Below are 14,641 nucleotides of genomic sequence, written 5' to 3' on the forward strand. Positions count from 1 at the left end.
AATGGTTTATATTAATTCTACAAGGTAGGCATTACCATTTCTATTATACATTCCAAGGGGCTTCCCTGGTGGCTCAGATGGTAAAGAATCTGTCTGCCATGTGGGAGACCCAGGTTCAAGCCCTGGCTCGGGAGATCCCCTGGAGAAGGAAATGGCAACCCGATCCAGTATTCTTGCCTGGAGAATTCCATGGACAGAGGAGCCTGGTGGCCTACAGTCTAGGGGTCGCAGAGAGTCAGACATGACTGAGTGACTAACACTTTCACATACATTCCAAAGAGAGGTTATGACCTACCCAAAGTCACACACTTCTTAAGTACCAGGGCCATTATTCAAACCCCAAGTCAATGGTACATGCCCCTAATATGAACCTTGGGCTCAGGCTCAGTCTCCCCACCTGTTCAATGGGTTTCACATCATCTCCCCAGTCACCAAGGCAGATTCTGGTCTGCTGGTTCCCAGGAATTGGACCACAGCTTGGTCTACTACTGGGGTCTACAGTTCAGCCCCTGCCATCTTCTCTGGGTGCTCCCAGCTCCTTCTGGGGTACCAGAGGACATGTCCACATTCTGTGGTCCATGGATGATGTCTGAATCACTACACTTTTGTGGGAAAAGAGGCATTTTAAACTTCTGTTCCACCCCCGTGTTCTCTGGGAAATCCTGTCACATACCTAGGTTTTCATTGCGTAAAAACACGTCCCATCCCATGTCTCCCTGTGTCCTCTCTGAGTCACAGTAAATAACATTGAACAGCATGGGGCCAGCTGGACTGGCTTGGGCTGCACGCTGTGAATGATTTTCCCCTTTCAAGGCCCTTCTCCCATCAAGAATCCCTCCTGCAAGACCTGCCCACTTATAACCACCACCACCCTCTTCTTGTCTGGAAAGTAAGTAATAACAAATGGCCTTGGAAGTGTCAGGAGTGAATACCTAGGGGACTGTTGTCCTAAGAAAGGTGCCTGGAGCTTGGGTGATACTTGTAGAAAGGGTAACTACTAGGATTTCAGTCTGTTGCAGGCTGGGGGAAGGTTTTCATTGATTAATTCATTCATTCCACAACCACTTATCACTAGACTACTTTGGCCGGGCACTTCTCTGAACCTTGGGGTACACATGTAAAACAGCATTCAAGAGTGCATGCTCTGTACATCTGCATTTCTATTGCTGTCCTGACAGAAGGGGGAAAGGAGGGCGGGACAAACTGGGAGAGCAGCACCTCCGTATATACACTGTGACGTGTAAAAGAGGCAGCTGCGGGGAGCTGCCGTACAGCACAGGCAGCCCAGCCTGGAGCTCTGCGATGACCTAGAGGGGACGGAGTTTCGAGAGGGAGGGGACATATTCATACTTATGGCTGATTCACTTTGTTGTACAGCATAAACTAATGCAAGAGTGTAAAGCAATCATGAGCTTCCTCAGTAGCTCAGTGGTAAAGAACCCGCCTGCCAATGCAGAAGACCTAAGAGTCAAGGGTTCAATCCCTGGGTCGGGAAGATCCCCTGGAGGAGGAAATGGCAACTCACTCTAGTATTCTTGTCTGGGAAACCCCATGGACAGAGGAGTCTGGCAGACTACAGTCCATAGAGTCACAAAGAGTCGAACATGATTGAGAGAATGAGCACACACACAAAGCAATTATATTCCAACAACAACAACGAAAAGAATTCTTGCTCTCCTGATTACACTCTGTTGGAGGAGACAGACAATACACAAGGTGAATTTAAACAATTGGTATTAATGCTCGAGAGTGAGGAATACCCCAGGGGGACTAAAGCAGGGGCAGGGGTTTATGTAAGGGGGTGCACATAGGGGAGGCTGACATTTTAGTTAGGGGAGCAGGAAAGGCCTCTATGAGAGGAGGTGTTAGAGAAAAGACCTGAAGGAAGTGAGAGAGGCTCTTTGGTGGTGAGCACCCCAGGCAGACGGTGAAGCCCAAGGCGCCAGCTATGTTTCAAGAACATTCCAGAAACTGCGTGAGTGGAGCAGAAGGAGCAAGTGGGGGAGGAGTAGAGGATGAGGTCAGAAAGGCAGGGGAGCTGGATCCCACAGGTGTCTCACCCAGAGAAGAAGGAGAGCCCCAGAGGGTTTGGGGCGAAGAGATAGGATGCGATCTGATCTATATCCCAGCAGCATCCCTCTGGCCACTGGGAGCAAGAGTTGAAGGGACAGGGTGGAGGCAGGGAGACCAGTGGGTTGGCTGCGGCCACAAGCCACGGGAGCCTTTCTGGGTGCCCCTTCGGCAGCCCCCAGACCTCTGTCTGTCCCCCAGTCCTAGTCCTCCGGGCTGAGTAGAAGTGGAAAGATGGATGGCAGACCAGAGCTTTCACACCAAGGATGATGGAATCAGCCCAGCTTACAGGCTGGGGGTGGGAGAGGGGGCAAGTTTGAAGATGTGCTCAAAGGCAAGCAGATCCACAGGGAAAAGAGAGGAAAGAGCAGGGACCATCTTGGTGACCACTTTGACCCATTCGGGACGACCAGAGGGGCCTCTTGCCAAGCCTGCCAGCATGTCTGCCCCTGGCTGGCCTCACCATCAACAGCAAGCACATTCCACAGCTGATGTTTGGCTTGTGGTCTGGCCTGGCCTTCTGGTTGGTTTCTTCTGCTCTGAAAGGCTTTTAAAATCAGAGTCTGGGTTCTCTTTAAGTTTGGGGCATGAATCACTGCTTCTGGGTCTGGAAAGGGGATGGAGGGACAGGAGGCCCCACACCAGGAGTGCTCTCTGTCTCTCTCAGGCCCGAGTGACACCAAGGCACACATACACATATGTGACAGGCTTCCAGTCAAGACACGCCGAGTCAGACTCCCTTCCAAGCACCCAGCCAACATGTCCACCTGCCCCAAAGCCCCATAGGTTCAACACATCCAGAATCCACTCGACTTCCTGTTCCTTAAATGCCCCGGCCCCGTATTCTCTCCTCTTCCTTCCCTGGGGACCAAGGATGCTCAGTCCACCCCCCACAGGCTCCTCTCCCTTCTCTCACCACCCGTACATCAGGCTCTGGCGTCCTCCTGCCTGGGTTGGAGCCATCTTAGCAACCTCCTTGCTCCTGGTTGTTGTCCTGTCTCATCAAATTCCCCGCCCCCACCCCATATCCGCCCCACAAAGGAGCATCTCAAAACAGATTAGAACATGCCTCTGTGTGTGTGGTGTCACTCAGCTGTGTCTGATTCTCTATGACCCCATGGACTGTAGCCCGCCAGACTCCTCTGTTCGTGGAATTCTCCAGGCAAAAATACTGAAAGTGGGTAGACATTCCCTTCTTCCCCTGCGGATCTTCCCAATCCAGAAGTCGAACCTGGGTCTCCTGCATTGTAGGCAGATTCTTTACCATCTGAACCCCTAAAAAGCCCAGAACATGCCTTTAACCTTCCCCCCCAAACCTCCAATGGCTCCCATGCTACATTCAAATATCTTAGTTGGCACTGAGTCCTCTCTCAGTGGCCTCAGCCCATGTTCCATTCTTGCAGTTCCCTACAGCACACACTCCAGCATCCTGCTGACCAACATCAGGCCATTTTTCAGATACATTCTCTGCTCTTCCTACATTTACAAATCATGTCTTTTTCAATTCTCAAATCCCAGAGTCTTTGTAGCTCTCTTACAGCTTTTATTACTTCCTCCTTTGTCTTAGTTATTTTTCCAAAGATCTCTCTCCTATTAGGCCATAAACTGCTTGAAGGACAGGACTTATCTCTTATCTTTTATCCTCCAAAGAGTCTGGCAGAGAACCTAATACAAGCCACTGTGTTAGGACCTCTTGTGGGTGCAGCTACAAAGAAACGTAAGACGTCTATCTTGCCCTTAAATATCTTTTTGTTGACTTGGATAGACAGTTCTTTCATTCAGCACACATTCTGTGAGCAGTACAATGTCTGGTGGTCTTCTCAGGTGGCTCAGTGGTAAAGAACTCGCCTGCCAAAGGAGATGCAGAAGACTCGGGTTCGATACCCGGGTCAGGAAGATCCCAGAGAAGGAAATGGCAACCCACTCCAGTATTCTTGCCTGGGAAATTCCATGGACAGAGGAACTGGTGGGCTTCAGTCCACAGGGTCACAAAGAGTCAGACACAACTGAAGCGGCTGAGCATGCACCCTCTATGTCTGGCATTATGGGAGAGCTGAGGACACAGAGACTGATAAGAGATGTGGTTCCTGCTCTAGTCCAGTGGGGGACACTGTCCAGGCTATTGTAATACTGTGTGGTGTCTGGGGGTATAACATCATGGGAAGAACAAGCATCTCAAGATTCACACCAGTGACTGATCCAAGGTCTGACTGAGGAAGACCTGAAGATTAAGTGGGAGACAAGAGAAAGAGGGGATCAGATCAGATACAGGGAATGATATGAGTGAAGGACAGAGACAGCTGGTGTGTTTGAGAAACTAAGAAGCTCAGTTTAGTGGAGGTGCCACATGGTGCTGTGAGTGAGGGGTTCCGAGTACAGGCAACTCAGGGTCTGGTGAGTTCTATTAAAGAGGCTGGACTCAACGTGAAAGCAACAGGGAGCCGTGGAGGGCCTTAAGCAGAGGAAGTGACTACACACTCAGTTTGTGTTTTCACTTCACTTCATCTGCTATTGAGGAAGGTCTGGGTGGATGGGGGCAGGAGGGAAGATAACACCTGAGTTTGTGCTGGGGCCTCAGGCTGGTCCCAGGGGCTTCCTCCCCTGCCCTCTGGGCAAGCCTCCTCACTTTTTCCTGATAGAGCATCCCTTCCCCACCCCACTTGGGCTTCTCTTCGCCAGTTCCAATTCTGAGTCAGGTGCTTCCTTTACCTGAACGCTCAGAACAGCTTCAGTGGGGCCCAGAATCACAGGGTTGGGGTGACCCTAATGGGCTTTGTCTAACCCTCTGCTGGACACCTCCCGCTGTGCCAGTCCATCTGCACGGGACAGTTCTGACCAGGATCCTTGGCCAAATTGGTGACCCTACGGCCCCTCCTGGGCTTTTCTTTGGTCCAGGTGGGACCACATGGTGATCGGTAGCATATGGCCCTGTGCGGGACACAGACAGGGCCGCTAACGGATAACCCTCCAACTACCCACCCCCAGCCCAAATTCCACTTCGTGCCTCAGCCCCCCACACTCTGCTTCCACCTTGTGTCTCCAGCCCAGCTTGGCCATGAATCCTGTGAAACTGCAGGCGGGGGAGGTGGGCTGGAAAATTGGGGGACAGGAGATCTGGTCACATCTAGGCTGCACCACTGATTGTCGTGCGGCCCTGAGCAAGTCATTGCCCTTCCCTGGACAGTGTTTTCTCTTCTGCTCGACTGGGGATTGGGTTTAGATGACACTGGTGGTTCTCAGGCTCAGCTGCCTGTTAGAACTCCTGTGGAGCTTTAAAAAATGCCAATGCTGGGCTCTACCATAGAGAGTGATCGTGTGTTCTGGTGGGGCCCAGGCAAAGGTTTTGTTTTACACCATCATTCCCTTCTTCACCCAGGAACGAGGACCACTGGATTTGCTGATTGTCTGCAGACCAAGAGTGGGGTCTGAAGTGGGCAGGTAAAAAAACCCAAGAAGTAACTCCTCATTTACAAGTGTTAGCCCAGCAGGACCGCAGCAGTACCCATACCCTCGGCTGGTGGGAAGGCTAGGTGGCACCAGTGGTAAAGGATCCACCTCCCAGTGCAGGAGACATAAAAGACAAGGGTTTGAGCCCTGGGCTGGGATGATCCCCTGGAGGAGGGCATGGCAACCCACTCCAGTATTCTTGCCTGGAGAATTCCATGGACAGAGGAGCCTGGCAGGCTATAGTCCATAGGGTCGGACATAACTGAAGCGACTTAGCATGCATACACGTGGAAAGGTCAGTATTTCGAGTTTTGGTTTCTCGTGTTCACCAAGGGGGCTACTCCAGAGCCCAGCATCAGATGCTTGAAGGTCCCCCAGAAAGGCTCTCAAAGTGGTCTTGGGTTAGTAACTGGAAACAGAAGCATCTTCTGAATTCCATGACTTAAAAATCATCCCACGGTCCTGGCTATGTGCTTACAGAGCTGCTCCAGGGATCCTCTGCATCTACAGACACCAGCACTTTGCACCAGCAGCCTGTGTGTGATCTGTACCTTTCTACCCTCACTGTGTTCCCTGAGGCAAAGGCTGGGCCTTATCTGATTTGGAATTTCCAGAACCTGGAGATGCCTGGGGTTTCGTGGGTGCTCAGTACATACTGGCCAAATGGACAAACCAATCAGTTTCTTCATGTGTCACGAGGGATCCTGTGCCTTCCTTGCCAAATCACAAGCCTGAGAGGAGAGAACTCTGTGAGAAGTGGCTCAGGCCCCACACTCAGAAGGGGCCCTCTTGGTCTGATGCTCTGCTGTGGCCATCTTGAAATTCTTAATAGTCTTTAAACAAGGAGCCCTGTATTTTCATTTTGCACTAGGCCCCACAGATTATGTAGCTGGTCCTGTGTATGTGGTGAGTGGTGGGAATAAACTCAGAGAAGAGCTCTGTCTACATACTATTTATGGGACTTAATGATTGCCAGCAACCACTGAATATAAGGGACTAAGGGATCCAGGAAAAGAGCAGTTCCAGTGGATGGAGAGGAGATAGACATAGCTTTGTGGTCTTCTTCCTGGCAGCAGGAGAAAGCAGCAGTCTGAGGGCTTGGGGATGGGCAAGACAGGGAGAATGATGGAGACTGGAGACACCCTCAGCAGTCTACGGAGAATGATTTCAAGGATCTTGTCCGACCTGCCTGCCACAGATGTAGAAAATCTACTATTAGAACTTCATTCCTTTGGCTGAAGCAATGCTTTCTCCTTAAGTTTCTCTGATGAGTGTAGCAAATTAGGTTCCTAATCTCATCTTTGACCAGAAGATCTGCCCTGGAGTTTCTATGTGATCTTGGGGAAATCACTTAATTTAAAGAAAATATTTATTTATTTATCAGCACTGGGTCTTAGTTGCGGCATGAAGGATCTTTAGTTGCAGTGTGTGAACTCAGGTGTGCTGTGTGAACTCTTAGCTGAGACATGTGGGATCTAGTTTCTGGACTAGGGATCAAACCCAGGCCGGGTTGCATTCGGAGCACAGAGTCTTAGCCACTGGACCACCAGGGAAGTCCCAGAAAATCACTTAACTTTGAAAAGCCTCTCTCTCCCCTCTCTATCTAATGGACATACCTCTGACCTCAGCTAGTCTATTCTGACTGATAGAAAAAATATACGGGCGTGCTCTTTGCAGACTGTTGGGAGTTACATCCACTTGCTCATTTCATGATTTTTCCATGGCCTTTCTGAGGCCCAGTCTACAAAGAATCGAGTTCTGGAAATCTGCAGGGTCAGGATTCCTGGTAGCCTGACCCAGCTGGGTGATGCGGCTTGGGGAAGAAAGCTGTCAACCCCAGCTGCGGAGGCAGGAGCCCCTTCTCTCTGTGTCATCCTGTTTGGAATCCTAGAGCACATTGCTATAGCAACTTGCCTAACTCGCCCCACATGCCACGTGGAAAAACCTCTGCCTGCTTTAGAGCTGCATTACCAAACCACAGACTGGCTTCTCCTGTGTTACAGGATGAGGGCTACCATCATACACAAGGGTCTAGGTAGGAGGCATCTGACCAGTGATTGAGAAGTGAGCTAAGGGGTTGGACTGTGCCAGGAAGGTCCCTGGCCCCAACCATTTGGTCTCACCTATTTCAGATCCTGGTACCTGAAATTCCATCATTAGCCCCTTGTTCCTTTGGCTCAAACACAAACCAGTTAAAATGCAAATCCCTTTGGGTAGGATCCATGAAGTTGTCACCATTCATTAGTGCTGTTCAGCATGAATTAACTCACTGGGCCGGGAGCTCAGAGCAGGTTTTGATTAGGGGAAGCAGAAGCAGGGAAGGGAGGAGAGGAATGCCCAGCCTGGACCCCGAGGATGGGCTGGAGAGGGAGTCAGAGTGGCCCAGAGTATTGGGTCTTGGGGGCAGATGGGAGAGCCCGCCTTGGCCCTGAGTAGGAAGGCAAGTGAGAGAGAGAAGCTCTCATATTACAAGACACGGCATGAGGACCACTCCTTACCAAACCAACGTCCTGACTGAGAAATCACTGTCTAGCTGAGTCTGAAGGAAGGAGCGGCCTCCCTGGGCCAGTGGCCCTGTGAGGGTGGCCACTGTATACAGACGTCAGTTTCCCTGAGGACAGCATCTTCCAGGAAGAGCATCTTATTCATCTTTCTGTGCTCTCCAGGCCTACTTCCTGAAGAGACATTAGTTAGTGTTAGTAGCTCAGTCGTGTCTGACTCTTTGCAACCCCATGGACTGTAGCTCACCAGGTTCCTCAGCCCATGGAATTTTTCAGGCAAGAATACTGGCAGTAGGTTGCCATTTCCTTCTCCAGGGAATTTTCCTAACCCAGGGACTGAACCCAGGTCTCCTGCCTTGCAGGTGGATTCTTTACCATCTAAGCCACCAGGGAAGAGACATTATGCATGGATTAAAGGTAAACACCAAACACCACCTCTCACTCAATCAGCCTGACTCCAGATGAGCTATTTAATGTCTCGTGTGTAACCTGGTGGCTGTGGCCACAGCGAGGTCTAGCTGAGATGTGAGAAAGTGTTTGACACAGTCCCTGGTATCGATCAAGTGAACGATGGGAAGGGTGATCCACGAACTGCTACTGTTTGCTGAGGCAGTACTGGGTGCCAGATGCTGTACCAAACACTTGATACGAATGAACCGTAGATCATCTAAAGGACACATCAGCCTGTGAAGTTGTTATTCTACCCATTTTACACATGAGGATTGAGTCTCAGAGGGGCTTATCCAGGGTCAAGCAGAAAGGATTTGAACTCAGTTGGGTTCCCAGGTCACACATATGCTAATCATCACTCCTGCTCAGCGCAGGTGACAAAGGAAATGAGGGGCAGAGGTGGGGGTGGGGTGGGAGGGGGGCATGTTTGACCACACGGGCTTTTTCCTCCAGGTGGGATTTTATTCATCTTGTGAAGGCTGTAAGTACATACTATGAAGACGCTTCATGAAATTTTGCGGGGAGCTTATTTATTTTTGGTTTACAAGGTGACCAGCTGCAGTCTCCTCCCCTTCTCCCCTTGCAGGTAACATTTTGGACTTTCACCTGGCGGGGTGGGGACAGTCCTGCCTAGACCACAGCTCTGCAGAGCAAGCACTTCACACTGAGGGCATGTGGGTGACTTCGGAGCTCACAATTATTTCAGGGAAAGTAGTTTCAAATGGCTGTGGATTCCTGATGGTAGCCCACAGTTTGGTGGTGGTCGGGCAGCGTCATTAAGCTATGAGGGCAGCAGAGACACCGTTTTGGAGATGGGTTGGCGTACGTTTCAAGCTTGCTTCATAGCTGACCCTCCCTGAGTCAGCCAAAGGCTGTCACTGCCTGGGGAGGACTCTGATGGATCCTTTCTCTTTGTAGCTGTGATAGAACACTGTATGGAGGGTCTGGAAGCTAGAGTGAGACAGTGATCTCCAAAGTCAGGCATTAAGAAGAGCAAAGAGGGCTTTTGGAGTTTTCAAAAGTCCCTTCTTTATATTAAGAGCCAGGCCAGCCCAGCCCAGAGCATAGTTCTGTCCTAAGCAGTGAATGGAGAGGATGGAAGGGAAGTTCCCTGTTGCTGGAGGAAGTGATAACTACAGGAGGGAGAGGAAGAGGGTCACAGAGGGCAAAACAAAAGTGAGTTGCTGTCTGAGCTCCTCAGGGGCCCACTGCCGTGTGTGGGTGGGCTAGGAGCAATGAGAATGGTGAGGAGACAGGCTTCCCGTCTGTGCGGGGAGCACTACAGGGTGAATAAGAAGAAAGAGGGTCGTATTCCACTTTCATCTCCTTAGGGACCCCAGGTCTGCCTGTGGAAGGCTGCTGAAGCTCCTCGGCTGATGGTAGCTGAGAGGCTTGGCTGGCAAGCTCCCAGTAGGGTGGGCATTGGAGAGGCAAAGGGACAAACCTTATCTCCTTTCCCTCTTCCCAAAGGCTTGGATCTTTTTAGCCTCTGCACACCCGTGGTGCCCAGTACTGTGCATTTTCCATACAAGATTTTTCTGCTGAATAAAACCCCCTCCCACAAGGGCCATCTGTGTGGGATGGTTCTTCTCTCCAACAACACAAAACCTTCCTGCCAGGATCACATTGACTTCAAAACAGCCTCAATGGCAACCCCTCTCCCCCAAGTTTCCATTATGATCAAGACTTTGGGCCAGGCCTTTGGGGAAAGGGGTTAGGGAAGTTCAGGTTTACTTAGGGCCCTGGCATGTATGTTTCCACTGAGCTTCCACTATCCTAGCACTTCCTCTAGACTTCCCTTATGGATTTGAGTTTGAAAGTTGCATCTCTGCATCCTCAGATCCCTTATTCAATGGCTGGTACCTTGAGCAATGATGAGGATGATGCTGAAGAAGAAAAACAAACTCCTAGATGCTCAATATGTGCCTGGAACTTTTCAGTTACTTAATATACATTATACATCTTCGGATACTCTTTAAGTTCTATTATTAATAATATCATCCCCATTTTGCAGATGAGAAAACTGAGGCACAGGGCTGGTTAGTAACTTGCCAAGGAAACAGAATCCCAATTATCAGAGGTCAGACCCATCCCAGGCAGTGAAAAGCCAGGACCTTCAGCCCCACACTGCGTCTGGTCTCCCTGTGTATCATCTGTCAGGTAACAAGTGCTCAGTAATGGCTAAGGGTCTTAATTTCTTTTCTGCTTCCAAACTGGGAGGAATTAATTTTTATTTTATTTTTAAAAATTTTGTCAAAGTATAGTGGATCTACAATGTTGTGTCTAATTTCTTGTACAGCGAAATGATTCATTCATATATGCTCTTTCATAATCATCAGATGGGTCATGATAGGGAAGTTCTGCTCAGTGGATCTGCTCTCTCAGAATGTCAGCTGTAGCCATCTTTGGACTTGTCCACCTTTTTTCTGGCTTTCTTGATAGTTTTGCCCACGTCACCACCCTGCCCAGCCTGCAGCAGAAGCTCTGGAAAGATCAAGGCTCTGAATTCATAATGGCTTCAGTGAGGACTTCCATCCCCCTACCCCCCACCCCAACTTGGCCTTTGACAAGTCTCCTGCCCAGCTACACTGCGCCATCACCAGTAGGCAAGCTGCCTAGTAACCCTCACATTGAATCCATGTGATGCCCAGATGGGAGATCAACATCAATCCTGTTCTGGAGCTGGGAGGATGGGCCCAGTGATCTCTGTGACCCTTCTAATCTTCAGAGTCCCCACGGATCAGAATAATCTTGGTGGTTTTCAAATACTCACCTTTTGTTTCTTTAACTACCGTAGGTCCAGGAAACGACACTGTAATGTACAAACAGTCCCACTCGAAGGTCTATCCACACGCTACACATTCCTTCAAGGCCCAGTCCAAATGCTATCTCCTCCTCCAGGAAGCCTCCCTTGCTTATTCAAGCAGAACTGAACTTCCCTGTTTGAACTGCAGCCCTCAGCTCCTCTGTGCCATTCACTGCCCAGTGCATCTATTTAGCTTTCCCTGGTCTCACCTTGTTTTCAGCTACAGGCAGGGCCCAGATGGCGTACATGCTTGGGCCCCACCCCCAGCTCCTTGCAAGCAGATGTCGTTCCAACATTGATTGATGCGTTTAATGAATCCCATATTTCAAGAACCCAGACTGACCAGACATAACTCAGGAGTGATTTTCTCCATATAAAGGGAGTTCTGAGTCACAAATCCTGTCCCTGTCCTTCCCCCTACCCCCCTACCTGCCCCCCCTCCTTCATCCTTACTTTACTATTATCAACCATTGATTCAACCCTACTGTTGTCTAAGTCCTATATTAACAACTTTTCACTTAATCATGCCAACCACTCAGACTTTCTATCTCCATTCACAGAGGAGGAAACCTGTTGGAGAGACTGTATAACCTGCCTAAGGTGGGCAGCAGAACCAGATGGGAAGCCAAGATTGATTTCAAAGCCTTTGCCTCTAGTTTCCTTAAGATTCTAGCCTATAATGCAGCTGTGTGCGGGCTCAACTGCTCAGTCATGTCCAACTCTTTGGAACCCCATGGACTGTAGCCCGCCAGTCTCCTCTGTCCATGGGATACTCCAGGCAAAAATACAGGAGTGGGTTACCACTTCATACTCCAGGGGATCTTCCCAACCCAGGGATTGAAACCGCCTTTCCTCCATCTCCTGCATTGCAGGTGGATTCTTCACCACTGCAGCACCTGAACAGCCCCATAAAGCATCTACTTCAACTCAAGCTCTGATGGGCCCACATATCTGGGATCACACAGGAGTGCATTCCCTTTTCCTGTGGTGGGATCTGCTAGTGACTTGAAGACAGTTCATAGAGTTCGCCCTCTTGCCTAAATGACCTAGAGAGGGCTTCACCTCTGCTGCCATCAGCTGGTTTCTAGATATATGCTTGCCTGGTTCCAGCTCTTCCCCTGCTGTCCCCAACTCTCCCCCCTCCCCAGCTTAAATCATCTATGTTTTCAGCTGTGACTCTAGGATCTGAACTGCACCCCACCAACAGAGGCCCTTTCAACTACAGAAGCTCCACTGCATACAGCAACAGGGTGTTCGGGTTTCCAGTGGTATCCCAGGACTGGGGTGAAGTTCCTTGGGCTGGGGGGCTCTCCACCTGTGCTCATTGAGGGCGCCTCTCCCCCTGCCATCGCATCTGACTCCCACTGCTGGCCCATCCCGGATCTGGAGCCAACGCAGAAGAGGAGGCTAGGCCCAGCGGCCAGTCCCCGAGGCGCTGGTCCCTGCCAGAGCACTGGGCCACTCCAAGGAGAAGTCCTGCAAGTTTTCCGGATTCGTAGAACAGCGCCTCTGTCTGCCGCCCTGGAGTGGCGGGTCGCACCAGGACGTCAGGTGTGGGGACTCCCCGGCCGGGTGCCCCGGTGCGGAGAGCCCAGGGTGGCCTCTTGCTCCGGGCCGCTCGCCCCACCGGCCCGGGGTCCCTGCCGCGCCCGGACGCCTGGAGCTCATCAGGCTGCGGCGCACGTCTCGGCGACCGCGGCGTCCCCAGCTTTATTGAATGAGCGCACAATTCTGAGCGCGGGTTTGGCGGGCGATGGCCCGTCCCTACTTGGAGGGTCAGGTAACGTTTTCGGGGGGCCCTGGCCTGCCGAGCGGCGCCCGGCCGCCTTTGGCTTGGCCCTCGACGGCTCGCCACAGCCTGGGCGCCGACCGCCCCAAGGCTTCGCTCCGTCCGGGCCCGAGCGACTCTGGGCGGCTTTCAGCTCCAGGTCTCCCCCAGTACCCTCCTTCCCCCGGACCGCCGCACCCAGCTCCCGGCTCTTAGCGATGCTGCCTCCGCGAGCCCCGGCGCTCGCGGGACCCCGAGTGCCCCCCGTGGCGGTGCGGGAAGCACTTGGAGAAAAGCAGGGTGCCCCGAGGGGCCACCGGCCCTCGGCGCTTTTCAACTCGAGCCTCTTCAACTCATCCCAAACACACCAAAGTCCCGGGTCCAGGCCGCCTCGGCGCGCCTCCCTCCTTGTGTAGAACTTGGCGAGCCGCTTGACTGCAGCCACTTCCCGGGGGACCCACGTCCCCAAAAGCCGCGGAGGTCGGACCCTGGGTGCGCACCGCGAGGGGCTCCTGGCCGCCGGACCCCAGGCCTCGGTGGGTCAGGGAGGGGCTGCCGGAGGCCAGAGCTGGGGGTTAAGAGGGGGACGTACCTGGCCACAGGCTGAGGGTCCAGGCCACCAGGAGGCCCCTGGGCAGGTCCATGGCCCGCGCGGCGCGGCGGCGGGGCCCGGTGCGGAGCGGCGGCGGGGGGCGGCGGGCCAGAGCGGCAGCCTACTCTGCGCGGCGCCCCGAGCCTGCACTGCGCGCGGCGCCCGGTTCCCTGACAGCCGCGGCTCCTTCAGAGGAAGTGGGAGGGCTGGAGCGGCGGGGAGGGGCGCCGGGACACCGCGGGGCTCTGGCCGCGGTCCAGTCTCGGCCCCTCTGCCACCTGGGCAGGCGGCCGGCTGCGGCCTCGACGCGTCTCTAGATTTCTCCTTCTGCCCCCAGCCCACTCCTGCCGTTGGAGACAATTCCAGAGAACCACCGCTCCTGGGAACCACCTCGTCAGTGCCCTGCCTCCCACAGCACCGCCACCGAATTCAGAGTCTGTTCAGGAAAAGTGACTTACAGTCCCACGTCCCAGAGGAAGGAGCTTCAGAAAGCTCAGAGAGTACCTCAGGTGACCTAGGGCCACGACTGGGTCTCTCCTGGCTCAGAGGAGTGGATGTCCCTACAACGTCCATTCTGAGACAGCCCCCTGCTCTCCTGCACCCTGGGGCTTGGAATGCAAAGCCACGGTTCTCCTCCTGACCCTGGAAGAAATGCAGATCCCCCCTCTACCTCCACGGTGTCCTCCCTGCAAGCCTGAGACATTCCAAAGCATCCAGGAGGAGCCTCTGCCCACTGTTACCGTAACAGCGAGGATCTTCTTTGGAACCCAGCTACCTTCCTTCCCAGTGCTTCTAACCACTCACTGACAGATAAATTCAATGCACATTTTTTGCACAAGCTTTAAATCAGGCCCTGGACCACAATCCGTGGATGTGGAAGCTGGCCTCTCTAGAAAGGGAGACGCTGAGGCAGAGGGTAGGATGGCCAGTGTGGTGAAAACTAGAGTAGAAGTCCCTCCTCACTTTCTCAGGAAAACCTTCCTTCAACCCCCTCCCCAGCCCCCATC

At 52.4% G+C, this 14,641-nt stretch overlaps 1 protein-coding gene across 2 annotated transcripts in view; it reads right to left on the reverse strand.

The window, feature by feature from the left end:
* ITGA11 (integrin subunit alpha 11) overlaps nucleotides 1-13,968 on the reverse strand; it is a 132,082-nt gene extending 118,114 nt beyond the window's left edge. The window contains exon 1 of one of the 2 annotated variants that reach the window (XM_061430184.1): nucleotides 13,635-13,803. In XM_061430184.1, coding sequence (XP_061286168.1) covers nucleotides 13,635-13,686 — 52 coding nt within the window. In that variant the 5' untranslated portion in view covers nucleotides 13,687-13,803. Of the gene's footprint in view, nucleotides 1-13,634 lie in introns of both variants that reach the window. The other variant, XM_061430185.1, reaches the window with a different exon arrangement.
* Between the last annotated feature and the right edge of the window lie 673 nt (nucleotides 13,969-14,641).

The sequence above is a fragment of the Bos javanicus genome, chromosome 10 (genome assembly GCF_032452875.1).
Source record: "Bos javanicus breed banteng chromosome 10, ARS-OSU_banteng_1.0, whole genome shotgun sequence".
NCBI lineage: Eukaryota > Metazoa > Chordata > Mammalia > Artiodactyla > Bovidae > Bos > Bos javanicus.